A 25101-nucleotide genomic window follows, 5' to 3' on the forward strand; every position below is an offset into this window, starting at 1 on the left:
GGAAATCCAAGATGGCGTCTTTGTTGTGATTGCTCTCACCAGGGGAACTTGCTCGGTGCTCTTTTCCTGTAGCAATCCCCACACGACGAAGGCAGAGAGAGACTCTAGGGCTAAAGTTCAGCCACTAGGTACTGCTGGTGCGTCCACTGGAGAGTACAGGAGAGTGTGTGGCGGAGCTGTGGGCAGGAAAAAGGTGTGGCCAAAGAATAACCTTGCTGGTGGCTGTGTTGTAGCCAGAGGGTTGTGAGGGTGTGAAGGTTGTGGTTGTGGTGGAGGAGTGTTGAGGGGCAGGTGATGCAGGTGGTGGAGGGGTGCAGGGGCCGCTCAGCCCCTCAGGTGCATCCCACACCGTCAGCCTATCCCGTCTGAGGACACCTTTGAGGACCCGCTGCAGGTGAGGCGCCCCTTGTTTTATGTACCATTGATCACTGCTGGTGGTCTCCCTGGCCCTCTCTGGCCCTCTCTGGCCAACCCTGGCCCGCCCTGGCCGTCCCTGGCTCGCCTTGGCCCACCCTGGCCCTCCCTGGCTCTCCCTAGTCCGCCCTGGTCCTCCCTGGCCCTCCCTGGCCCTCCCTGGCCCTCCCTGGCCCTCCCTGGCCCGCCCTGGCCCGCCCTGGCCCGCCCTGGCCACGGGACATACAACACTATACACCACACATTCTCCAGCACTCGGGTTATATCTGAAAAAAAAAATCCATATTTGAGAGTATGATTGAGAGTGGAGGTGTGGCAGGTCAGTACATGTGGCTGAGGGCGGTGGGGATGGCCTCTTGCTTCTTAGGTAATCTTAGGTGTGTCTTAGGGCTCAGACAATAATGATGAGTTTAGAAGTGAAAACATAGTTACATTAAGCATGATAATTGTCTATAATTACAGAGAGTGCTGATGTTCTGATTGTACCCAGAGATGGTTTTTCTTCCAACTTTTCAATACTATATGTCATAGTTTTTACACATTATTACAATTTATTATTTTTCACCTAAAGTGTAAATTTCATTATTATGTAGGTCTTGGCTGTATTTAGTGGTATTTAATTTAGTGCAATTATATGCTCACAGTTGTGTTGCTATTTAGTGTGTAACCTAGCAACCAGCAGCTTGGTGAAAACAACTGATATGAAAGCTAACTGCTAAGAGTTTGCATGATTAGGTGTTTATGGTCACAGTATGATAGGCAGCACAGTCTTATGTTATGGAGCTATCAACAATGATAGACTAAATTAATATGAATGTGTGTTTCAGTAGTGCCTAATTTTCTTTGCTGTACTGAACACATTCTAGTTACATGTCCAGTCGTTCCACTATAACCTAACTTGCCTTAAAAAGAATGGCTATTTATTGGCATAGCCTAGTACAGTAGAATGGTTTTTGTGATTTATTATTTTATTTTTTTTATTTATTTATATACAAAGAGTTCTTACATTCTTGTACAGCCACTAGCATGCATAACATTTTGGGCAAGTCAAATATGTGCAAGGTGGATAGTCGACATGTACAAAGTGGCCGGGTATCGGGGTTAATGTGTGTCGTCACTACTACTACATCAAACTGCTCAAAGGTGAGAAGTTGTGAATGGAGTTGCTGGTAGATACACCAAAGAGGAGGAAGTGTGTGGCTGGTGGCCTGGGTAATGAGAGGGGGACTTTCACGTCCCTCCTGGTTCATCCTGGACTCGGGTAGGATGTGGAGTTGGACATGTCTGAAGCTGTGATTGCTGTTGAAGTACGTGAGATTGACGTAGATCAGGAGATAGAACAGAGTGAGCTTTCTGGTAGGGATTAGTCTGTGACTGACTCTGGGGAACATTCCGGGCAGTCGATGAATGTTATGCTTCGTGGTTCACCGGTAGTTTGTAGTGAAGAAGATGCTGATATGGATGCAGTTGTGAATTAGATCTTGGAGTATATTTATGGTGGGGTGCCATCAATAGCTCTTTATTCCTGCCCTGTTTCCTTCTTTGTTGGATGGAGGGGGTTTGAGGTTAGGGCAGGCTGACTGGATCCCAGGTGATCTTGGTTGCCACTTGATGGCAGTCAGAAATACAGGGGTACCTCGGTTTAAGGATTTAATCCATTCCTGAAGACAGCGTGTAACCCGAAAATTTGTAAACCGAAGCTAATTTCCCCATAAGAAATAATGGGAAATGAATTAATCCGTTCCTGACTACCCAAAAACTTCACTTCAAACTAAATTTTATACCTAATTCATCCAAATCTACACTACAAAAGTATGTTCAAGTTATTACTTACCCTTGCTGATGACTCCTATTGGCATATGGAAGATCGTGAGGAGGGGAAAGGAGAAGAGGTGTTACTGTTTGGAAGGGAGTGCACACACTGGTACGTTTTGCCTGCATACCACTAGGTCCTGGTTGTGGCTCACTGCTTGATTTTATCACTTTTCTCGCAAGGAAACGCTCCAATGAAGATTGTTTTTTCCCTTCTTTGCAACACTTGTCTGTAGTGAGGCATCAAATTGTCATTAAAAAGATCAGTGCAAAGGCTTACTACAGCTTTATCTGGGTGATTCTTTTCGGCAAAACTTTGCAGTCCTTCCCATACTACACATATTTTCTTAATTAATGAGGATGGAACATTCTCTACTGCCTCCTCTTCCTCCCTTGAAGATTTGTTGTACTGCCTAGCTAGTTCAACAACACGAGTACCATTTTCATGCTTCCGAATGATCTCTTTTTTTTTTTTTTTCCTCTATTGTCATCCTCACATGCGATTTCTTGCCTTGAACCTTACCACTGCCCTTCGTGGGACCCATGGCAAGATATATGATAACAACTTTTATGCTCAAATGGCCAAAAAATCTGACAAAAAACTATAAATCTTTGTGAAGAATTCAGGCGGGATAGTCACTGGGCACGAGGCACTGGTAAACTGAGGCGCGATCGCCGTGCCACCACGTGCTAGGTCGGCCCATACGCATATCAGTAAACAGGGACGCTCGTAACCCGATGTTCCACTATATCACATTTATGTTATTTAAATCATTGGAACTATAATTTTCCTTGTTAAGGGAGTGTACCAAAGTTTCTTCAGTATATTTTCTTCATTACATTTGATGTTTAATTTCGGCATGTAGTTATAGTTGGAGCTGGTTTCTTCTGAGAGTTCCCATATGACCTTGTCTGCTGCAACATTATAAAAAAATGTTCTCTGGTAGATGTTAACCTATTTCAATATGGCATTCAATGTGTTAACACAATCGGCCTAAACTATATTTGCCTCCACGTTTCAGCATTACAACTTTATAAACTTAGTTCACTGAATTTACATAAAATTTTAACCTCCATAGCTACTTATAGCCCCTAGCATGTTTGCCTGACTCTTGCATAAATGCTTAAATGGAAGCATCACATATACAGCAATTACTGTTTATTATATGGTAGCATCGCATGGAATTACTGTTTATTATAAAAAAAAATTATAAAAAATATTGGGTTTTACAGAATGATGTTATGATGGGTGATCGAGTGGTGGACATTAATGTTGCTACAGTGGAGGACTTGGAGACCCTGGTGGGTGTTGGCCGAGCCAAGGCCGAGGCCATTGTCACCACCCGCAATGTAAGTGTGTGACTGTATTATGTAAGTGGGACTGTGAAGACATACAATGTTTTTATTTTGGGGCCCAGATTCTGGCTTCTAGTCTTCAGTAGGATTATGACTTGCAAGGACCTGGTGCGAATAAAATTGGGGTTGAGCTTGTTAGGTAGCAAAAAAAAAAAAAAGAGAAGGCTTAATGGAAGAACCAGAAAGAGGCATTTCATTACTTTCACTGCTGATTTTTATTTATTACATTTATATTCCTTTGATATTTAGCCTTTATACATAAGCATGGTCACCATGAATAGTTTCATATAAAAACAAAAAAAAATTAATAACAAAATTTGTTTTATTTTCAAGATTTAAGTTTTCCTCCATAAATGCAGCATCACAAATCCTCAACAATATCCATTTTAATTATATAACTTACTCTATAAATACTTTCGAGTGATTTGTATTTAGTTAATCTGATTATTTTATGAATTCATAAAAAAAGGTACAACATGTACTAGTTGGCAACTTGCAATTATTTTAAGATTTTCTTCACTAAAAATTTAAATGAAATATTTACTCGACTGACTTCTTTCAAATCAATTTAAAAATGTAACCAACAATGTAGGCTTGTCAATACTGTATGTACAAGAAACAAAATGAAGAAAAAAATGATTCGGAAATGACCTGGCCCTTTACCAATGCACTTGTATCATTATGATGATGACTCCTGCGGTGGGAGCCGGTTGGCCGAGCGGACAGCACGCTGAACTTGTGATCCTGTGGTCCCGGGTTCGATCCCGGGCGCCGGTGAGAAACAATGGGCAGAGTTTCTTTCACCCTATGCACCTGTTACCTAGCATTAAAATAGGTACCTGCAGGGTTGAGGCCTGGTCGAGGACTGGGCCGCGGGGACACTAAAGCCCCGAAATCATCTCAAGATAACCTCAAGATAGGTGCTGCTGAAAAAATAAAAATAAAAATTTCCTCTTATAATGTTAAAATGCATTCTCTGATCATGAGAAAGTAAAAAAAAAAAGAATATTGTCTGACATACTTCATCTATAATAGAGCAGAAAAGTTGAGCAATTTATGGGTGCTGACTGAGTAGGCACTTGGAGACTGCTAATATAATTGCTGCTAATAAAATTTTCCATAAGTATTTCAATGTCTCATTTTTTTGTTTTTTGTTTTTCTTATGTAATATTCAAAAGTGTGTACAGTAATTTGAGAAATTTATGTAAGCAAATGTGTGGAACAATGCTCTGTTCAAATGTGGTGCTCATATATAATGACATTATTATATTCTGAAATCAGTCAGTGTTTTATGCCGTTATTACACTACACACGTTATATATAACTACAGTAGCTACATTTTTTGTGTACTGAATAAACCACAAAGATAGCGTGTTCTTTGTACACATAGTAATGTACAGTACACATAATAACGACCCAAGCTGAATCTATCGCCTGACAGCTGAGTGTGGCGGCGCCTACCCCAAATACTGTGCACTTTTACACAATTATTTAGTTGTTTGTGAATGGTTTTATATCTAGTTTTTTCAATATTATTCAATAATGTGTAATATGTGGAATTTATATAGTTAAAACTGTGGAACATTGATATGCTCAAAAATATGGTACTCAAATATAGTAAAACAAATTCTTCGACCAATCAAAAAAACACCTTGAGGTGTTATGTGCATCACCAGTCGAGCTCCTTAAGGCGCTATGCACAGTACAGTGGTTAAACTAGTTTAAATGTAATATCTTATTCTCTTAGCATATTAGTTTATCTATTTACTATAATTGTGGTTCCTTGTTCAAGATGGATTGGCTCGCTCATGTGCATTTTGACCTTTTTAGTGGATAGCTTAATCTTGGAATATGTAGTTTACTAACTGTACAGAATTTTTAATTCATATATTTTATTACATTTATGGCATAGTTTATGCAGCAATAACAAAAGTTATTCTTGATGGTTCCTCCAGTCAATGGTAGAGTTCAGAAGTGTGGATGACCTGCTCCTTGTCCCAGGGATTGGCCGAAGTCTTATAGAACAAAATCGCGGATTACTAGTATGTAGCATTCCGGGTGGAGCTCCAGTAACCAGACACTCTGCTCCACGACGCAGTCTGAGGCGTACATCTCACGACCATCGACAACGGGGAGAGTGTGTTAAGTCGGAAGAAAGTTCCCATGAGGTGCAGGGTGATAACACAAACTGTGCCTCTAGTCAAGCTGTGAAACCAACCCGGATAAACCTTAGGGACCTTAATCTATCTGCCACTTTAGATCAGTTTCGTGCTGCAGAGCACACCAGTGCTACACGTTGTGTTCAGTGTAAAAATGACTTACGACCTAAAGAGGAACTTAGAAAAGAATACGATGAAGAAAGGCGGGAAGGTGAAAATGATAAGAGAGAAGTTGCACTCAGTATCTCGGGAGACACTAGTGACTGTTGTGAATGTTGCCTTGAAGATGAAGAAGAAGAAGAGAAGGAAGAAGATGATGGAGAAGTTAGTGTAGATGTTGTACCAGTAATTCAGAACAATGATGGGGAGAGGAATGGTGATATTGTTGAGGACATAATGAACAGTGATGACCTTGTGAACACTGCACCTGAAGTGAAGGTCAGTACTAGTGATGTTTATCATAGTGGTGGTGGCAGAAGTGAACATAGCTGTAATGGGGGAATTGTGGGAGGTTTAGGGACAGACACACCACACGAAGATGCCCCTCCAGATTTACCTCTAGACATTCAGGTTCTGTCATCCCATCAATTGACGGATGGGGATGACTCATCTGAGGAGGAGGTCGATGGAGGTGGTGATGAGGAGGAAGAGGAAGATGATGAAGAAGAGGGACATATGGAGGAAGACAGTGTGGAATATGATAGTGACGACTGCATGACGGTAGATCCTCCCACGTCTCCATATACTGACAAAAAGCAGGTAAGTGATGTAGCTGAATACATTCCTGTATTAGTGTTTATATTGAACAATAATCTTATTCTTGGTCAGGTTAAATAACCAAACTTGCTTAACAAATATTGTCATGTTAAATTGTTATTAGCATCCTTATCATATTGGATTGTCATTAATAGCCTTGACACATTAGATGCCATTTCACACTTCACAATAGAAATATTAATATTAATTAATAATATATTAATATTAATATATACAGGTAATTAATTAATTACCTGTACGTGATGTTGGGTTATGCCCATCACCAGATAGTTGGCAACTACGTGTAAACAAAATTGTATTGACAAACAGTATCGTGTTTATTTAACAAGTCCTGTGAGTAAACGTTTCTGACGGGACCCCTGTTGGCTCCTTGAAGTTATCACACTGACTAAGTGCCATACTACTAGGTGTCATAAGTCGGGGTATTCTATTGGCCTACTGGGAACCATGAGCCAGAACCTGGTCCCCTCTAGAGAGGCACAGTGAGCGATGGCCTATGAACACTTTACATATAAAGTTTATCATCATTTCATCTTTGTCATCTCCAAGGAACAGTACCCAGAAAGATAGGCGATTTAAAAAATTACTACTGCATGGTTAAAAACGAGATTACAGCACAAAAATTGCAAAAATTTCCTCAACAACTTTTTAATTTAATTTATTTATTTATATTATTTACAAGAGTTTTTACAATCTTGTACAGCCAATAGAATGCGTAGCATTTCGGGAAAGTCCTTAATCCTATGTTACCCAGAATAAGACCTCACCAAATCGTTAACAACCAGGCACCCATTTTACTGTATGGTAAACAGAGGCTACAGTTAAGGATTGACGTCCAGTAAATCCTTCCCGCCCAGGATACGAACCCAGGACAAAGTGCTCGCGAAACGCCAGGCGAGTGTCTTAACCACTACACCACGGGGACTGCTGAAAGATAACAATGATAACAAACTACCAAAATTTTATGAAACCTAGCCTCCGCTAGTTTGCCCCAACTTTCCTGCTCACAAGTCGAGTCTGGCCCTGGGGCTGGGCTTAGGGAGTCGCTATGGCTCCAGTCTCCTGTTTTCAAATGGTGTTTTGCATTTGAAGCTGTTCTCTTACCTGTGTGTTGTGGGCGAGTCAGGAGTTTAGTGTACTGGAGCTGCATGTGCTCAGGGTTTGCTTCCCTGTGCGCTCTTTAAGTAATACATTTGCTCGGTCAGGGTTTTCTTCCCTGAGTCATTCAGGAAACATTCCCATAAATGGGGCTTCCTTGCTTGAGGTGGTCTTTGCCCTTTCAGGTAAGCCAGTGGTCTGTGATTGACTGTCCTTCCTCTGGTCAGGAGTGTTTTTTGGTTGGTGGGGCTCACTGTGGTCTGCATGGCCAGTTATTTTGTTAACACAAGGCATGCTGGCAAGGCACAAGGCAAAGCAAGGCATCTCCCAGGCTGCTTGTTCGCCACAAGTTTGTCTCGGGGGTGGCTTTGCTTCCTTGGTTTCATTGGTGTTTAGCCTGTTTCTTTGTGGGGGGTTCTGCCTTTCCCTTATTAGGCTTGCCTTGGGTGTATGCTGGTGAACCCCTTTGCTGCCTTTCAGCTTTTCCTTTAGCTTCAGGTAGCTTGGTTGCCTGCTTCAATGGTGTTTACTGGTGAAACAGACGTCAGTGCCAATGGCCTGCAGTGTAGGAACCCTGCGGGCCCCTGGAAAACCCCTGCGGGTTTGGTTGTACTGTGAATACCTCTTCTGAACCCACTCTCGCTTTGTGCAAATTTAAGGGTTATTCGTTGCCTGTGTTTACCTGTTTATCCCTTTAGAGAATTCTATTGTGAACAATTTGATAACAAAAGGAACGATATAGCACGAAAATTGAGGTGGGAAAAGTGAAATGAGTGCATCCGCACTAAACATTTTAGTGCAGTGCGCGCTCATGGGAAACACTTGGTTGACTTGACCTTGGGGTGTTCTGGGGGTTGCGCACCGGGCTGGGCAGTGTTAAAAGAGAACTTGACAAACATCTCCAAAGGATACCTGATCACCATTGGTCATGATTTACATCAGATTGTGATAAGTTGCACCTAATAGCCTGATCTACCAGACCACTAACCAGGAAGCCTGGTCAGAGACCTGGCCATGGGGACATTGATCCCCAGGAACCAGCACAAGGTAAACACAAGGTAAAGGTAAGCAGCTGTGCGTAGGTCTCCTCCAGCTGTCATACTACCAGTGACGATATGATCTTGGCCAGAAAAAAAGTTATGTTCTAAATTCCTTAGGCACTGAACTGTGGCATGGTTCCTCTGATAAAATGGGTATAATTGTGCTGTTCATGTCATCCCCTAAAACGTGTATATTACAGATCATTCAGGCAAAATCTGTTGCAATCTTTAGTATTATTAATTCATTTTATCCCTTTTCAGGATAGAATTCTGTTCTATCTCTGAATGCAATTAACCATTGGATGTACTTTCTGGTAATCTAAAAGAATCTAATTGACTCTTAATGATTTTCTTATGTATCATATTATGTGACATTGTGTACAATACTGTATGTTTATTCTTATATTTTTCATTACAGATTAAAAGAAAATCTGAAGTTTGCTCTGATTCTAAAGGAGTCTGTCCTGTGAAAAAATCTTGCAAGGCTGTGGAACACAGGTAAGGAAATTACACAAAATTCTGACATAGACGAGTCGTATTAAGGAAGTGGTCAGGGTGAATACTGTTTGGTAGTTTTTAACCAATATAGTGTCGAGATAGACAAAGGTATCTTCCCAGTGCCACTTTTTTGGTCGAATGCTATAAACAAACAGTTGTCCTCAAAGGGGAACCCCTTGTGGTTCCCTCAAGCTACTATCACTGATGGTGTTCCATTTACTAAGACACATCAGCTGCAGAGTTCTATAGGGCTACCATGGACCAGCGCCAGAACCTGGCCCACCTCACAGAGGCTTTGGGAGTGGTGACATGTATTTTCTGGGGGGAGCCCCGTCGGCTCCCCGGAGCTTTACCGGCTGATATGCTAATGTCAGACTTTGGCATCAGTCATGTGTATGGAGTTCTAGGGCCTACCGGGGACCACAGCCAGAACCTGGCCCCCTCAGAGAGGTAAGGGGAGCAATGTCCTATAGAAACCCCCGTGTGGTAGGAATCATTCTATGTCTGCCATCGACCGGGTCAAGCATCCAGAAAGGTAAGCATTCCAAAACAAACCCCTATTCTGGTGAAAATTGCTACCTAAAGCCGAACTAGTGGATAGAACTCTTCAACAGAAAACAAGGAAACTAGTATGACGTCATACGTCACCATGCCGCTGTCTGTGCAGCTCCCCCCCCCCCCTCCCCAGGAGGGGGAAGGGGGAGCCCCAGACCTCCCACGCCGGCTATCCACCCATCAGTTCTTCGGCTGATGCTATAGGCACCGGTTATGTGCTCCGGCTCCAGTGGTTGTTTCAGCACTGTACCTAGCGTGTGGTGTCTGTTTTCTAGGTGGTGCGTGAGCCGGGAGTGATTCTCCAGTACTCGGGCTGCATGCGCCTAGGGTTCCCTTCCCTAGGTGCCCTGTAAGTACTGCCCTTGGGGCTTGGGGCAGCCTTCCACAAGTTCCTTGGGTCCCGCCCCTGCTTGGCCGTTTACTACTTGGTTTTCGGCTGCTCTTTGTGTGCTCGGGTGTTCTGTCTCCCTTGTTCGCCTTAGAGTAAGGGGCAGTTTTTGCACTGGTGGGGCGCAGGGTACTGTGCAGCTTGTCTTTACCAATCATAGCGGCCGGCTCTGTTCCGCTTGGGTACGCTGTCCTCTTGCGGGGTTTTCTTTTTCTTTTTGTTTATCTACCTGGTGGGGGGTCTGCCTTCGTTCTTGCCCCTTGTGTCCCTTGTGTTCTGAGTATTTTCTGGTGGTACCCCCTGCTAGGTCCCTGTGAGTGTACACGTCCCGGGGGTTCAGCTCTTAGAAAGTTGTTTGGTAGCTTTGGGTGCCGGTTAGCAGTACCCTGCCTGGGATTACCTGAGCGCGAGTCCTCTTATAGTAAACGCTCGAGACCCTGGGAAACCCCTGGGGGCGTGCGGGTCCGATGGATGTGACCCCAGAGTCCCCCCTCGCTTCCAGCGAGTTTGAGGGTTGCTCTCACCCTTTGTCTCTGGGTGACTCTGTTTTGCCTCCGTCTGCTGCCTGTGGGGTCGGTGACACCTTCGACTCGGAGTCCTGCGAGTTTGGTTGCTCGTTGTGGCTCGGTTACCCAGTTGTGCTGACAAAGCGGGTGCGGGCAGCAGGGGCGTTGCACTTGAGCCTTGGTGGTGGTAACGTTCTCGTGGTTTCCTCCCCGGGAGCCCCAGGGCTGCCCCGTTGTAGTTCGTTTTGGGACTTGGGGGTGTTGGTTGCATCAGTTCCATCCACGCCCCCTTATCTTTCCTCTGGATCACACTTCCTGCCTACATCCGGTTCCTTACTGTCTGTAGGTTCGGGGCGGGGTTTTTGATGGTGTTGAGACTCGGGCAGTCTCGGGGAATTCCCCTTCCGGGGTAGTGACGGGGGCATTTGAGCCTGTTCCTCCAGCCGTGTTGTATGAGTCTGCCAGTGGGCTCCCTTCCTTAGTGTTTTTCACGACTGCCCCGGTTTTCTGGTACGGCCGGGGCTTTGGGGGAACGACTCGGCCCCGGGGCCTGTCGTGTAGGTTCCCGGGGCTGGGGAGGGGCTGACTTGGGGGGCCATGGCCCCGTTGGACCCCGTGGGGGTTTTTATCCCCCTCTAGGCGGGGCTTGTGGTTACACGGAGTGGGGTCTTTCCTCCCCACTCGCCGTACGTGCTGTTGGGCTCTGGCCCCTCCCCGGGCTCGATTCCTTGGCCTTTGAGTCGGTTGGTTTTGTCCTGTGGGTGGATGTTTCCTCCCACCCTTTTTTGGGACGGTGTTTTCGTCATGTTTCCCCGTTCGATGGGGTTCTACGTGACTTCTGATCTCGGGTGCGCCTGCGCCTTCGTGTGCATTCGGGACTAGTGTTGGCTTCTGTGTTCTCGAGGGTTTGGGAAGGTTTTTCGCTACTTCCCGCATTATTGGAACGTCTGTCAGCTCCTCATCCTTGTCGCCGTTTTGGGCTACTTGTGTAGCCCTGTTGGGCTACTTGTGTAGCCCTGTTGGGCTACTTGTCGCCCTGTTGGGCTACTTGTCGCCCTGTTGGGCTACTTGTCGCCCTGTTGGGCTACTTGTCGCCCTGTTGGGCTACTTGTCACCCTGTTGGGTTACTTGTCGCCCGGTTGGGTTCCTTTTTGGGCTCTTTGCTTCTTTGGCCAGTTTTATTGTTCCTGCTTCCTCTTTTGGCTACTTTTCTCGTGCAGTAGTCCTGGTTGGCGCCTTCCCGCAGAGAGGGTGTGCGGTTCGGCCAGCGTGTTATGCGCATGCGCCGTGGAGTTTGTTTTGGTCTGGGCGGTGTTTCAGTGCTGGTGTTTTGCGCCCTTTTTGCTACAGTGCTTCGCCTCTCGTTCTTCTCCCTGGCTGCGGTATGTGCCCCTTCGCTCCGGTGGTGTCCTGGTTCCCAGTTGTGGGGAGGACACCGCGGTTTTCCCTGTGTCATGGGTGTGGACCGCCTCCTTCGCCTCTCCCTGCTCTCCTGCGGGTCCGGCAGGGTCCGGCTCTGGCGTCTTCACCTGGCGGTGCTCCCAGGTTCTTCTGGGCACGGTTGAGTCGTGTCAAGTTCGTGCCACCGTTCGCCAGGTGAGTTTCTGCGGTCTGGCGTCTTTTGGCCGGGCGCTGGATGCGGAGTTGTTTATATACCTGTCTTTATTTAGGTATATTTTTGTACGGCTGAGACCGTTCGCACACCAGTGACTGTCCCTTTTTCAACCCTTCCTGTCCCCCTCATGTGCATGTCCAACCCATGCTGGAGTCATTCAGGGGACCCACCTTTTTTAATGTTGTGAGGTGGGGGTTGTAGGGTTGGTTCTGTACTCGCCTGGTAAGGCTCCTGGCTGTGCTTGCAGGGTTTGAGCTCTGGCTCTTGGGTCCCGCCTATCTGGTAGAACTTGCGGGATAGTACCAGTGGAGTGCAGTGGTGCTATTGGCACATTTGGGGAACACTGTATTACCATCAGAGGTCTGTGCTTGTTACACGACCTACTTGCGAGCATAAGCCTTCTTGCTGGTTCGTCCGTGGACTTCCAGGGCACACTAGCCTGTTTTCGTGTAGCAGTTCCGGCCCATCCTGGTTGTGGGGGTATGTGGGCCAGCGGACTGCTCCTACCAGCTGCCTGGTGGGCCACCCTCTGGCCGGGCTTGAGGTGTAAAAGAGCTCCCAGTACCTCATCCAGCAGGTATCGAGCGGGGTTTCTTCGCCGTCGGTTGCCTGGTGCAGGTTTCTGGGCCTGCGGGGTTTTGTCATGTCTCCGTTGGCCCTGTCTGGGGTCTGCCTGCTCCGTTCTCTGCCTTTGCAGAATGGAGTTGCTATTTACATGTTGCATGTTGCAGTGGTGCCTGGTGCTGCTGCTGCATGTGTGCATTGGTACCGTGTTTCATGGTGGCGTGTCCTTGTTCCTGTGTCCGGTTGTGGTGTGGCACTTTGCTGCTGTTTTGTGCCTGGGGATTGCGTGGGGGTTTTTCTGTCCCTGCCTGATTGTCCACCCCTGGGGCCGGATTCAGGAAGGTACTTACAAAGGTTTTTCCTCTTAGCTAAGAACGTTTTCCCTCTTAGCGCCTTCGTGGCGGCTACGTCCGTATTCAAAGAGCTACCCTAAGTGGAAAAACCTTCGTAAGTTCATTCCGGGATTTAAGTGTGGTTTCGACCACTCGTAGCTTTACGTAAACTGGATATAAGTCATTTTTTCTCTACTACATAACACTGGGATCGATTTATGATATTGGAACATGACCAAAATATTATAGCTGGCGAATCTAGTGAAGAGGAGTCCTTCATGTTAGTTATATATGCATTCTCTGCTTGAAACTTGAAGTAAATATGTGTTTGATGATAGTAGAATTAGTTTTATAATAGCAAGATATTATACCAGTAGTTATTAAGTAAATAAACACTGGTGAACATGAAATATGAGAGAAGGTGATGAGCCCTGCCTGATGGGATCATTTACTATCACCAAATGCCCCTGTTCACCTAGTAGTAAGGGTGTACCTTAGCTATACATACCCATTTCTAATTTATTTAGTTTGGTTTTATTTTGAAATTAAATCTGGGTGAGACATAAAATAAAAATATGCTGCACAAATGATGTTAGGTAAGGAGAAGGGTAAAAATGTGACAAACTTTATTCATTGAATACTTAAAGCTATAATTATGACTATAGATTATTAAAAAAGAGAGAGGGAAGTAGGGGTCCAAGACCTCTTCCTGTTATACAATTTGGGTGTGGAACAAGTAATTATCAAAAGAAGGCACCATGCCGGGAAGGCTATGTAGCAGTAAGGCAGTGAGGTGAGGCAGCTACTTATTTGAGAAATGCTTATTTTATTTACCTTATAAGCTGAGGCAACTTATTTTATTTGAGGAATACTCAGCTGATTCCTCTACATTTAGCATGGAACAAATTTGTGTCCAAGACCTCTTCCTGTTACTCAATTTGGCTGTGTGTAACCAAACTAGAAGTGCTCTACAAATCAAGGGACCCAGAATGTGGAATGACTTCCCGAATCATGTCAAAGGCTGTACCTCTCTCAACCAGTTTAAGAGTTAAACCAAGTACTGCCTAATTAACTCCATGTAACCTAACTTACCTCCTAAATGTCAACCCATGTCTTGCTATTTTTTAAAGAACGCTGTTCACCAACATGTGCAATTGCTGATTTATGCTATGTTAACCCCCCTTTTTGTATTTTTTATTCCTTCTTTCAACACAATTTATACCTAATCCCGATTACTATTAAGTTTTAGTCTGTGTTTTTCCCCCCACACCTTGCCCGAAATGCTATGAGTATTAGTGGCTTTAGGTATTGTATGTACTAGCTCTGTCTATAAATCCAACATTATGTTTGTAAATCAACTGTATGTACTTTTCCTGAATTAAATGTATTTATTATTTATTTTTTAATCAGTAAGTATTAAAAGAAGGCACCAAGCTGGGAAGGCTATGTAGCACCATTGTGTGTAACAATAAACCAAATTTTTTTTTAACAAATAATGCACCTGTATGGTAAAACAAATCCTGTCAGCTGTAAAAATATTGATGCAGTTATTTAAATGAAAAATATAATGAAAGAAATATTACTGGTTTATTTTTATCCTATCTTTTTGTACTGTACAGTATATCCAAGGAAGTGAAAAATTGAGACATAATGCACAATTTAATGAATGATTAGCATGGATTAGCAGTTCAAAAGAAATATGACTATTACATATCAACATGAGATCTTAATGATCCATGGTCAACATGATTTAATAAGGATAATACAGTACTGAATTTGTAATAATACAAACTATAATTTAAAATCTTTATTACTGATTTTTTTTATTAAGAAGATTAGGTATACACAGCAGTGTACTACTACCTTATTCTATATGGAATATTACACAGTGTAGATAAAAAACTAGCTATAAGTTTATCTAATACTCCCATCTCACAGGATGGTTAGACATACTGTACATGGAATCAATTTAGAAAATACCAGCCTCAATACAAAAAACAAATCAACTCTAAGCAATTTTCACAAGAGGTAAGCACTGAATCATGGAAACATTATATTATAATTACTCTTACCAGTTTCTACAAGACTCCTCTCAAACAATGTATTTTTAAATATGTTTAGGTATACACAGCAATGTGCTGCTTCCCTATTCTGTATAAAGGACCACACAGTGTAGATCAAAAACCAGCTACAAGCTCATCCAACATCCTCACCTCACAGGATGGCCAGTCATACATGGAATTAGGAGAGAACAAAATACTTAATGCTGATCTATTAGCCTCCACTGGCAAAATCTGGGTGCAGCACAAGAATATCTTCCAATATTCCTGAGTGTATGAAGTAATTACAGAGCTCAAAATACCTCATACCATTTGGTATGAAGTCACTGATAACAGGACAATCACAGATATAGTGTTGGAGAGTATGTTCTCTCAAGTAGGACTGAAAACAGATGTTTTTTTCTACCAAGTGGGCTATAAACCCATGGAACCGCCTACCCGCTGAAGCCGTAAATGCCAAATTCCAGCTAAAAAAATATCATTAAGACAATTGGCGGGCCTTTTAACAAGCCCCCGGCTTTCTGTCCTCTTCGAGGTCACTAGATAGTTAGTGGCCCTTGGGTAAATTCAGTAAATATATACAATAATTGTCAGCGCATCTTCCGAGCAACAAGGACAGCTACACAGTATCTCTTAGAATTACGTAGGTAAGCAACAAATGTAACGTATTTGTTTACTACAATGTCGGTGCTGGCTGTAGAAGTTGAAAAAACATTGTTTTACTTCGAAATATACTAATTTTATAAGAAAATTCGACGTAAATAGGAGGCAGTAGAGCTCCGATAAGCCAGCGCTAAATCTTCAATATGAAGAATGTTGCTGCTCTCTGGTTGGCCAAACGAAACACAGTAGTGACCTCTATCGGCACGCAGGTGAACCAACAAATTTCTTCCTAAGTGGACCTTATTGAATCGCACCTAAGCATCTTCTTAGGGCGCACTTAGGAACTTTCGTAGCAAACCCACTTACGAAGAAATACACAGAGCTTCCTGAATCTAGGTCCTGGTTGTTTTCCTGGGGTTTTTGTGCTTCTGCTCTTTCTTCCTGCCTCCTCTGCAGCAGGGGTGTTCTGCATGTGTTCTTGGGCATTTTTCAGCCTGTGTCCTGTAATGTGCTTCTTTGTCTCGGTCTATTGCAGTTGTTCGTACCCCTTGGTTCGGGTACTGTTCTGGCGGCGACCCTTCCGCCTTCTTTGGTTTCCTAGCTTGCCCTGCCATTTTTTTTTTTTTTTTTTTTGGGGGGGGGGGTCTTGCGATGTCTCGCGTCGGACCCGTCGTTTCTGAACTCCTGACGGGCTTGCATGCTTTGGGGAGTTTTTCTGTTCGGCAGACGTTCCATCTCCTTGTGCCGCCTGGGTTTCGGTGGTCGCCCCCAAGATCTTCCCGCGGCTCTGCCTTTTCCTGGGCTCGGAGGGGCCTTGTCGGGGCTGCTTATGTTCTGCCTCGCGGTCTCGCCTCCGGTTGGTGGTCGGGTGGCTTCGTGGTAGGTGTCCCACCTGCGTGCTTCTCTTGGCGGCAGTATGGGGTATTTTGGCGGTCCTTCCTTTTCCTGTCCCTTCTTAGGTGGTTACTCTTGTTAGCTTGGTTTACTCTCGGCTTGGTTTTCTGGTGGGGGTTGGGAGCCGCCGTCTTGCCACATACTGTCGCCTCTTTTCGTGCGGCGCTGGCGGAGCCGCTTCAGCTTGCTTTCGGTCTTGGTGTTACTTCTGCACCGTTAGTAAGCTGTCTCGTGCGTCGTTTCACCTCCGGCCTGTTCGTGCGCCGCTTGCACCATCCTGGTCTCTGGTCAACGTGCTGTCTTCTCCTCGGTTGGTAGTGCCCCTTCGGTTCCGGTGTGTTTTTTCGTCGGCTCTTTCCTTTTGGCCTTTGCCTCTGGGGGTCGAGTCGCTGAGTTTTCTTGCTCCTTCGGTTTTAGCGTTTTGGTTGTTCGGTGGCAGCAGTCTCCATCTTTTCTGGCGCGGGGTGGGGCTGCTGCGTTCTGGAGGGGTCCAGGGTTTGTTGGTGCTTCGTTGGTCGGGCCGGGGGTGTGTCGTGTTTTGTGTTCAGTGGCGGCCCTCCGCTGTTGTTTGCGTGCCACGCCGTTTGGGTCTGGAGCGCGTTTTGCGTTGATCAGGTTCTATTCTTCTCAGTTCGCGGGTGATGGTGTTCCGGGTGGTCAGCCGTGTTCTTGCAGCTAAGCTGCCTGTGTTCTTCCCTTATGCCTGTGGCGTTCGTGGCTTCGCTGCTCTCGCTGCCGTCTGGGCGACGTGGCCTTGCGGTCTTTCGGGCATGGATTTTTGGTGTTCGTGCAGGGGCCTTGCTGCTCGTTGTTCTCGTGTTGTTCCCGGGACTTTTCGGGGCTGTGGCGCCTTGGGTTGGCGTTTGCTGCCGGTTGTCTCGCCTCCGTTGGGGGTGCGTGGTGTCCGCCTCCCGGTACTGTCCCTTTGACCTTCCTCTGTGGGTAGTTAGCTCCGGGGAGCCGACGGGGCTCCCCCCAGAAAACCAGCGTTGAATGTAATGAAACGCCATTTTCTGGGTGAGACCCGGAGGCTCCCCCGCAACCCTCCCTCCCTCCGGTCGGCGGTTTTTTGCGTGTTTTGACATCCAGCCTCAGAACTGATGGGTGGATAGCCGGCGTGGGAAGTCTGGGGCTCCCCCTTCCCCTGTGCAGACAGCGGCGCGGTGACGTATGACGTCATACTAGTTTCCTTGTTTTCTGTTGAAGAGTTCTATCCACTAGTTCGGCTTTAGGTAGCAATTTTCACCAGAATAGGGGTTTGTTTTGGAATGCTTACCTTTCTGGATGCTTGACCCGGTCGATGGCAGACATAGAATACTTCCTACCACACGGGGGTTTCTATAGGTCATTGCTCCCCTTGCCTCTCTGAGGGGGCCAGGTTCTGGCCGTGGTCCCCGGTAGGCCCTAAAACTCCATACACATGACTGATGCCAAAGTCTGACATTAGCATATCAGCCGGTAAAGCTCCGGGAAGCCTCCGGGTCTCACCCAGAAAATGGTGTTTCATTACATTCAACGCTGGTTTTTTATTTATTTATTTAAGTCACTACCGGGAAAGTCACCCAGAAAGTAAGCGAGACAAAAATAAACTACAGTACTGCTGCCTTCACTCGAGATGCGGTTATAAGAAGTAACCCCAGCAAACAAACTGTCAAAATCAATTAAAACTAGTGCCACCTAGGTTTCTCCACTGCCCTCCTACTCATTTGGGGGAAGGGGTAGTCAGCTCATGGTCAGCTGGCTCCTGCACCCTTAGTTCTATGCTGATGTGTAGTGTGCTGGGTTCTCTCTCTTCTGCCTTGGCTCAGGTTGCCACTGATTCAGCGAAGTGGTGGTTTTTGCCCTTGTTGGCATTCCCCTAAACTGTGAAGTGTAGTGTGAGCCGTGTTCTTAAGAGTGCTTGGAGCTGCATGTGCACAGGTTCTCTTCCTGGTGTGTTCTCTACTACTGCCCTTGCACTGCCAGGGTTCCCTTCCTTGGAGTGTTTGAGAGTTGCTGCTTTAGTGGTCTTCCTCAATTGTAATGACCCTCTTGCAGGGCGAGTCAGATGTCTTGGGACCTTCCTGTCTTAACTTGGGTTGGGAGTGACATTGGCTGGCCTGAAATGCAGTTGGTATTCACATGCAACACTATAGCATGCCAAGGTCGGCCTTTACATCTGCGTGAAACTGGCTGTGTTGGCTAGCTATGTCATTTCTATTTCCATAATATTCTCATATAGATTTTTGCGACAACCTTCAACTAAAGGACCAGTGTGGCATCTCAATGCCTGGGTGTCCTGATTGGTAAATTCTTTCGGATCCTGGAAATCCTCTGCAGGTACAATGGTCGCATGAATATCCCCCTTTTACCCCTAACCTGCTCTCGCTTTGTTAGAGTTTGAAGGTTACATGTCGTCTGTGCCACGTAGGGACATTCATTCCTTCTGGTGCCTGTTTGGTCAGTGTTATCTTCAACCCTGAGTTATTTAGGGTCTGCTCTAATTTCTGAGCCTCCTAATGAGGTTAGGGCTTACTAGGCAATGACCACTTTGTATGTTAGGTTCTCTAGATTACAGCTGTCTAGGTTGTGTGCCTGGTTGGATGCCTCAGAGCTGCCCCCTGTTGGTGTTTAGGGACTCTGAATTAGAGGTGTTGGTGAACTCCACCTTGGCTCCATACTCATCTCCCATGCCTTTCCCTACAGGTGTGGTTCATCCTTCCTCTGGTCCTCCCCTCTGTTTCTGGCCCAAAGTGTCTAAGGATTTCTAGGCTGGGGCAGGCTTTAGCTTATGGTTAGAGGTTTATTTGGAAGTTAACCGAGAGAGATACTGTCATTGAGTTGCCTATAGAATCCAAGATTTTGCTTGAAAGGAGCATTCTTTATTTTATACTTCCTGTAATAGCAAGCTGGTTGCTTAGTAGTGGTTAGAGAAGTCTTAACAATTTTTCCTTCTTAAAATTATATGGCAGCACCATAGCAAAGATACCTGGAAAAGTGAGGGAGCAGGTAGACAGAGCCTGGTGTGATTTGTAGTCTGTGTGAAACGTATTCAGGACTTGATTTAGGGAGAAAATTGAGAGTGCTCGGAATATTCAGAATGTTACAATAATCTCAATGCTCTTATTTTAATACCTATCAATTTGTAGTTTTAAAATACTGAATATTACATCTGTTTAATTAAGCCCTGCATAACAATGGTATTTAATTGCAGTGGGGAAAGTAGTCGAAGAAAAGTTTGTGGTTTGGCAGCTCACAAAGTGTCTCCTCCTCCGGTGGGACTCAAATCTTGGTTGGCCAAATACCAGACATGGTCACCGGCGCAAAAACGTCATGCTCTGGACTCGTTAATTGATGTCTGTGATCTTAATGAAGTAAGTATTATTTCTCTGTTTAATTTCAGAACACCTTGAACAGCAGCTTTGCTATTATCCACTCATTTCAATGGCATTGTTCTCTGCCATCACCCACTCTTTACCTCTGTTTGTTAAATTGAGGTAAAATTTACTATTTTTACTCATAACCCTCAGATAATGGACTGAAAATAATGGTATGTAACAGATTATACAATGAGAATACAGTATAGTAAGGTATATGGGGAGCCGGTCGGCCGAGCGGACAGCACGCTGGACTTGTGGTCCTGTGGTCCTGGGTTCGATCCCAGGCGCCGGCGAGAAACAACGGGCAGAGTTTCTTTCACCCTATGCCCCTGTTACCTAGCAGTAAAATAGGTACCTGGGTGTTAGTCAGCTGTCACAGGCTGCTTTCTGGGGGTGAAGGCCTGGTCAAGGACCGGGCCGCGGGGACACTAAAAAGCCCCGAAATCATCTCAAGATAATCTCAAGAAAGGTAAGGTAAATATCAGGAAGACATGTAGAGGGATAGTCACTTAACCACAAGATTGAAGAGTGCAGCTGAGATGGTTTAGTAGGAGTGTTGAACAAATGGATGTTAGTTGCCTGGTAAGAGTGTATTCAAGGTAGGAGATAAAGAAGACTAGGAAGATGGGTGGATGTGGTGAATGTGTAATTTATTACCCAAGTGTAGTTACAGGACGAGAGCTATGCTCGTGGTGTCCCGTCTTCTCGGTACTCTGTCATATAATGCTTTGAAATTACTGATGGTTTTGGCCTCCACCACCACCTCACTTAATTTGTTCCAACCATCTACCACTGTTTCAAAAGTGATTTTTCTTATATTTCTTCTGCAGCTTTGTTTAGTTTGCTTGATTCTGTGACTTCTTTTTCCATGAAGTTCCAGGACTCTAGAATTCTTCCTTACCAATTTTGCTAAATCCTGTTACTGTTTTGTATGTAGTGATCATATTGCCTCTTTTTTTTATTCTATCTTCTAGCTTTGGCATGTTTAATGCCTCAAACCTCTCCTCATAGCTCTTGTCTTTCAGTTCTGACATTCATTTAGTTATGTCTTTGTACCTTTACCAATTAGTTGATATGCTTCTTAAGATAAGGGTACCATGAATAAATCCAAAAGGGCTGTGATGAGGGATCGAACCTACGCACTGGATGTTCCGAGAAGAGTCTTAGTCAACTGTATCACGACATGGTTAAAAGAATTGCAACCTGGAGTGCTACTGCCCTCAATAGGATCCCGAAGCTTCTCCTAAGCCCAATCAGGGTTTTACACAATTTCCCCATGCACCCGGGCGCTGTCAACCAAATTCTACCTCTACGCCCTTATTTCAATACACACAGAAATCACAATAGCGTGATATATCAAGTGAAGACATCCTCAAGGAACCCCGATTGGGCTTCGGAGAAGCTTAAAGATCGTAGTACCCTCATCACAGCCCTTGTGGATTTGTTCATTTGATATATCACGCTATTGTGATTTCTGTGTGTAGTGTAAGGTATAACCACTGCTTGTTCTAACTTCAGTCTCACAAAGGTCATGAACAATTTGTTTAGTATTTCACCATCCATGTATTTAAAAGCATTTCTGAAATTGGAAAGCATAGCATAGGCTCCTCACACATTGGTCTTTGTGTGTTCCTCAGGTGACAGTTTTTTTATCTAGAACCACCCCTATATCTCTCTCTCTGTGGAGAGCCCTTTCGGTTCCCTGGAGCTATATCAGGCAATATGTATACTGTATATTAGACCGTGGCAACAGTCAATCGACGGAGTTCAAGGCCTACTGGTCAGGCCCCAGGACCTGACCCCCCCCCCCCCCTCAGAGAGGCACGAGGATAAATGGCCTATAGACCTTCCCCCCCCCCCCATGAAGTTGGAAGCAGTCTATATCTGCCATCTACCAGGTCAGATACCCAGAAAGGTAGGAAACCCAAGACAAACTATTGCTGGGGAAAAATTGCTAACCGAAAGCCGAACAAGCAAGCAGAACTCCCCAATCAGAAAACAAGCAAACAAGCATGACGTCTCCACAGCCGCCGTGCCGCTGTCTGTGCAACTCCCCAGGGGTCCCAAGGAAGGGGGGGTCCCAGACCTCCCTCACCAGCTACACAGCCCCAGTTCAGTGGCGGTCGATCGAGTCTGGCTCCATACTTTTGTGCAATGCTATCCATAGCAGTCTTGTTTTGTGTGGTGGTGTGCGAGCCAGGAGTAACACTAAGAGTTCTGTGGCTGCATCCACCTAGTGCCACCTTCCCTAGGTGCCCTGTAAGTACTGCCCTTGCAGTTTAGGGTCATCTTCCGTAGGCTGTTCGGGAGTCTACCTCCATGTGGTTCTTTTGCTGCTCGGTGATTGCCCGCCCGTGGGGTCAATTGGGGTTGTTGTTACTCATGTTTGACCTTGGGTAGGAAGTACTGTAGTATTGTTGCTGGCTGGGGCGCAAGGTACCATGGAGCTGTCTGATTTACACTATGCTGTCGACATAGGACAGCTTGGCCCCATGTCCTGATGTGGAGGATCCCAGGGATGGAGAGGAGTTGACTTGGGGGGGGGGGGCTTGGGCCCCGTTTGACCCTGCTTTGGTGTTGGTACCCTTGGTGTGGGGCTTGTTGTTAGAGGGGGGGGGGAAGGATTTTCCTATCCCCCTCCCTGTACGAGTTTGATATGGGTTTGGTTCTGGGTTCCCTTCGGTTCCTCAGTTCCCTCCTTCCAGAGGTTTTTGGCTTCTCGCATCCCACCGAGGGAGGTGCGGGAGGCCCTTGTATTCGCCTAGTTGTGGCTTACCTCCTGCGAGACCCGGATTTTGCTTCGATAATGGATCCTCTTTTTGAGTTTGGCTCCTCTTTTCCTTATTGGGTGCATTACAAGGTGCTGGGCGAGTCCCGGAGTCTTGGGGGGCCTGATGGCTGAGTGGATAGAGCTTGGGATTCATGGTCCTAAGCTTCCAGGTTCGATCTCCGGTGGAAGCGGAAACAAATGGGCAGAGTTTCTTTCACCTTGATGCCCCCTGTTCACCTAGCAGTAAATAGGTACCTGGGATTTAGACAGCTGTTATGGGCTGCTTCCTGGGAATGTGGAAAAAAAATTAGGCCTGGTCAAGGACTGGGCCGTGGGGACGCTAAGTCCCAAAATCATCTCGCGACAACCTCAAGATAACTTCCCTGGCAACCCTCCTGCCCTTTGGTCAGCAGTTTTCACATTTTTGACATTCAGGCTGTGAACTGGGAATGGATAACCATTGCAGGGGGTCTGGGGCTCCCCTTCCTCCTCCCGGGAAGTGGGGGGGGGGGAGCTGCACAGACAGCGGCACAGCAGCAATGGAGATGTCATGTTTGATTGCTTGTATTCAGTTTGGAGAATTCTGCTTGCTAGTTCAGCTTTCGGTCACAATTTTTAACCCACTGTAGTTTGTTCTGGGACGCCTACCTTTCTGGGTGACCAGGTTCTGGCTCGTGGTTCCCAGTAGGCTAAGAACTCCAATTGAATTGACTGATGCTACTGTCATATGATATTCATATCAGCCCGGTATTCCGGGGAGCCTATAAGACTCGTCTAGAAAATGGCATTTCATTAGATTCAACGCTGGTTTTTTGTACTTTTTAACAGGTTCGCCACCTTCACCAGATCATACTGCCCCAGTTCCAACGAGATTTTATCTCCTTATTACCAAAGGAATTAGCTCTCTATGTCCTTAGCTTCCTTCCTCCCAAGGATCTCTTACGAGCTGCTCAGACCTGCAAATACTGGAATATTCTTGCTGCTGATAATTTACTCTGGAGAGAAAAATGTCGCGAAGCTGGTATTGATGATCACATGATTGTAATGGATCGCAGACGGAGGAGAGGCACCAGCGTTAGCCACATGTCTCCATTTAAGGTTCGTTACTCTTTTATATATAATGTTTTTATTAAATATTATTTGATACAACATTGTAGCTTAAGGGTTTTTCACATTTTCCAGAGTGATAAGGATTAATCTAGGAAGAGAATATGGATTAAAATTGTTCATGTATAGTATTAGGTCTCTACCCCACAAAAATTAGGTTCGCCATTTTGTTATTATTATTGGCAAATACAGTATAAAAAATATTTGAAAATGGAAATTGTTTGATTTTCCAGTTATAAAATGTTTCATTTTAAACAGTCCAAAAATAAATGTTAGTTTCAAGAGTAATTGTGGCCAGGAAAATATGTCGATTACAACTGGTTAAGAGGATGTATGTATGGGGTTTAGAAATTCAAGGTTATATGGTTACAAATTACTGTAAACTTATTATATATACCTAATGGGATTAATTGGAACAGAGTGTAGTACAGAAAGTAAAATTTTATGTATGCAGTGATTCAGTAGTTTTAGCAAGGGAAGAAAAATTGAGAGTGAAGATAGCCATAGAAGGAAAGACAGGAGGAGTTAGACTCCTCCTGTCTTACCTGTTGCCTGTAGACTCCTGTTACCATCTCCTGTAGACTTGAGGCTACAGAGGTGGAAACTGCCAGAAATCGGGTCCAAGACAAAAATGGTATCAGTATTCAAGAAAGGAGTAACTGATAGGAAGCTTTAAATTACAAACCATTCTCACTAATATGCATTATATACAGTGTACCAAAGAAAATAATGAGGATGATGATCAATGGAGCAGCAGGAGATAGCCACCTTTGTAATAGTGACAACAAGGTTTCTGACGGTTATGAGTTGTCACTGGCATACAGTACATAAGTCACACACCAAACAGGAGACAATGTCACCTCACTTGGCAAGAATTCTCCTTCCAACATACTGTTTTTGCCGTTATTATGCTATATACACATATGTTATATACAAGTATCTACATTTTTGTTTAATGAACCACTAAGCTGGTATGGTACATCCAAACAGCGGCCACCAACGCACCAGTCACCTGACGTTGCCACCTCTCTGCCAAGGTTCCTCCTCCCATCATACTACGCACATCATTAATTCTCACCACAATGCTGCTATTATCAGAATCCCGATAACGAAATCCTGTAAATTAATAATTGTCCAGGAGTTTATTTTGTAAAGGAACATGAGAAGTCGTTTAAAGATTCTTAGATGGATCAA

The 25101-nt window shown here is 45.1% G+C and overlaps 1 protein-coding gene across 2 annotated transcripts in view; it reads left to right on the forward strand.

The window, feature by feature from the left end:
• Positions 1-25101, forward strand: part of LOC123753737 (F-box/WD repeat-containing protein 7-like) — a 39760-nt gene continuing 14659 nt past the window's right edge. The window contains exons 1-6 of one of the 2 annotated variants that reach the window (XM_069315160.1): positions 1-394; positions 3460-3576; positions 5538-6500; positions 9075-9154; positions 19865-20024; positions 23629-23898. In XM_069315160.1, the coding sequence (XP_069171261.1) occupies positions 3469-3576; positions 5538-6500; positions 9075-9154; positions 19865-20024; positions 23629-23898 (1581 nt within the window). In that variant the 5' untranslated portion in view covers positions 1-394; positions 3460-3468. The remainder of the gene's footprint in view (positions 395-3459; positions 3577-5537; positions 6501-9074; positions 9155-19864; positions 20025-23628; positions 23899-25101) is intronic. The other variant, XM_069315161.1, reaches the window with a different exon arrangement.

The sequence above is a fragment of the Procambarus clarkii genome, chromosome 81 (genome assembly GCF_040958095.1).
Source record: "Procambarus clarkii isolate CNS0578487 chromosome 81, FALCON_Pclarkii_2.0, whole genome shotgun sequence".
In the NCBI taxonomy this organism is placed as follows: domain Eukaryota; kingdom Metazoa; phylum Arthropoda; class Malacostraca; order Decapoda; family Cambaridae; genus Procambarus; species Procambarus clarkii.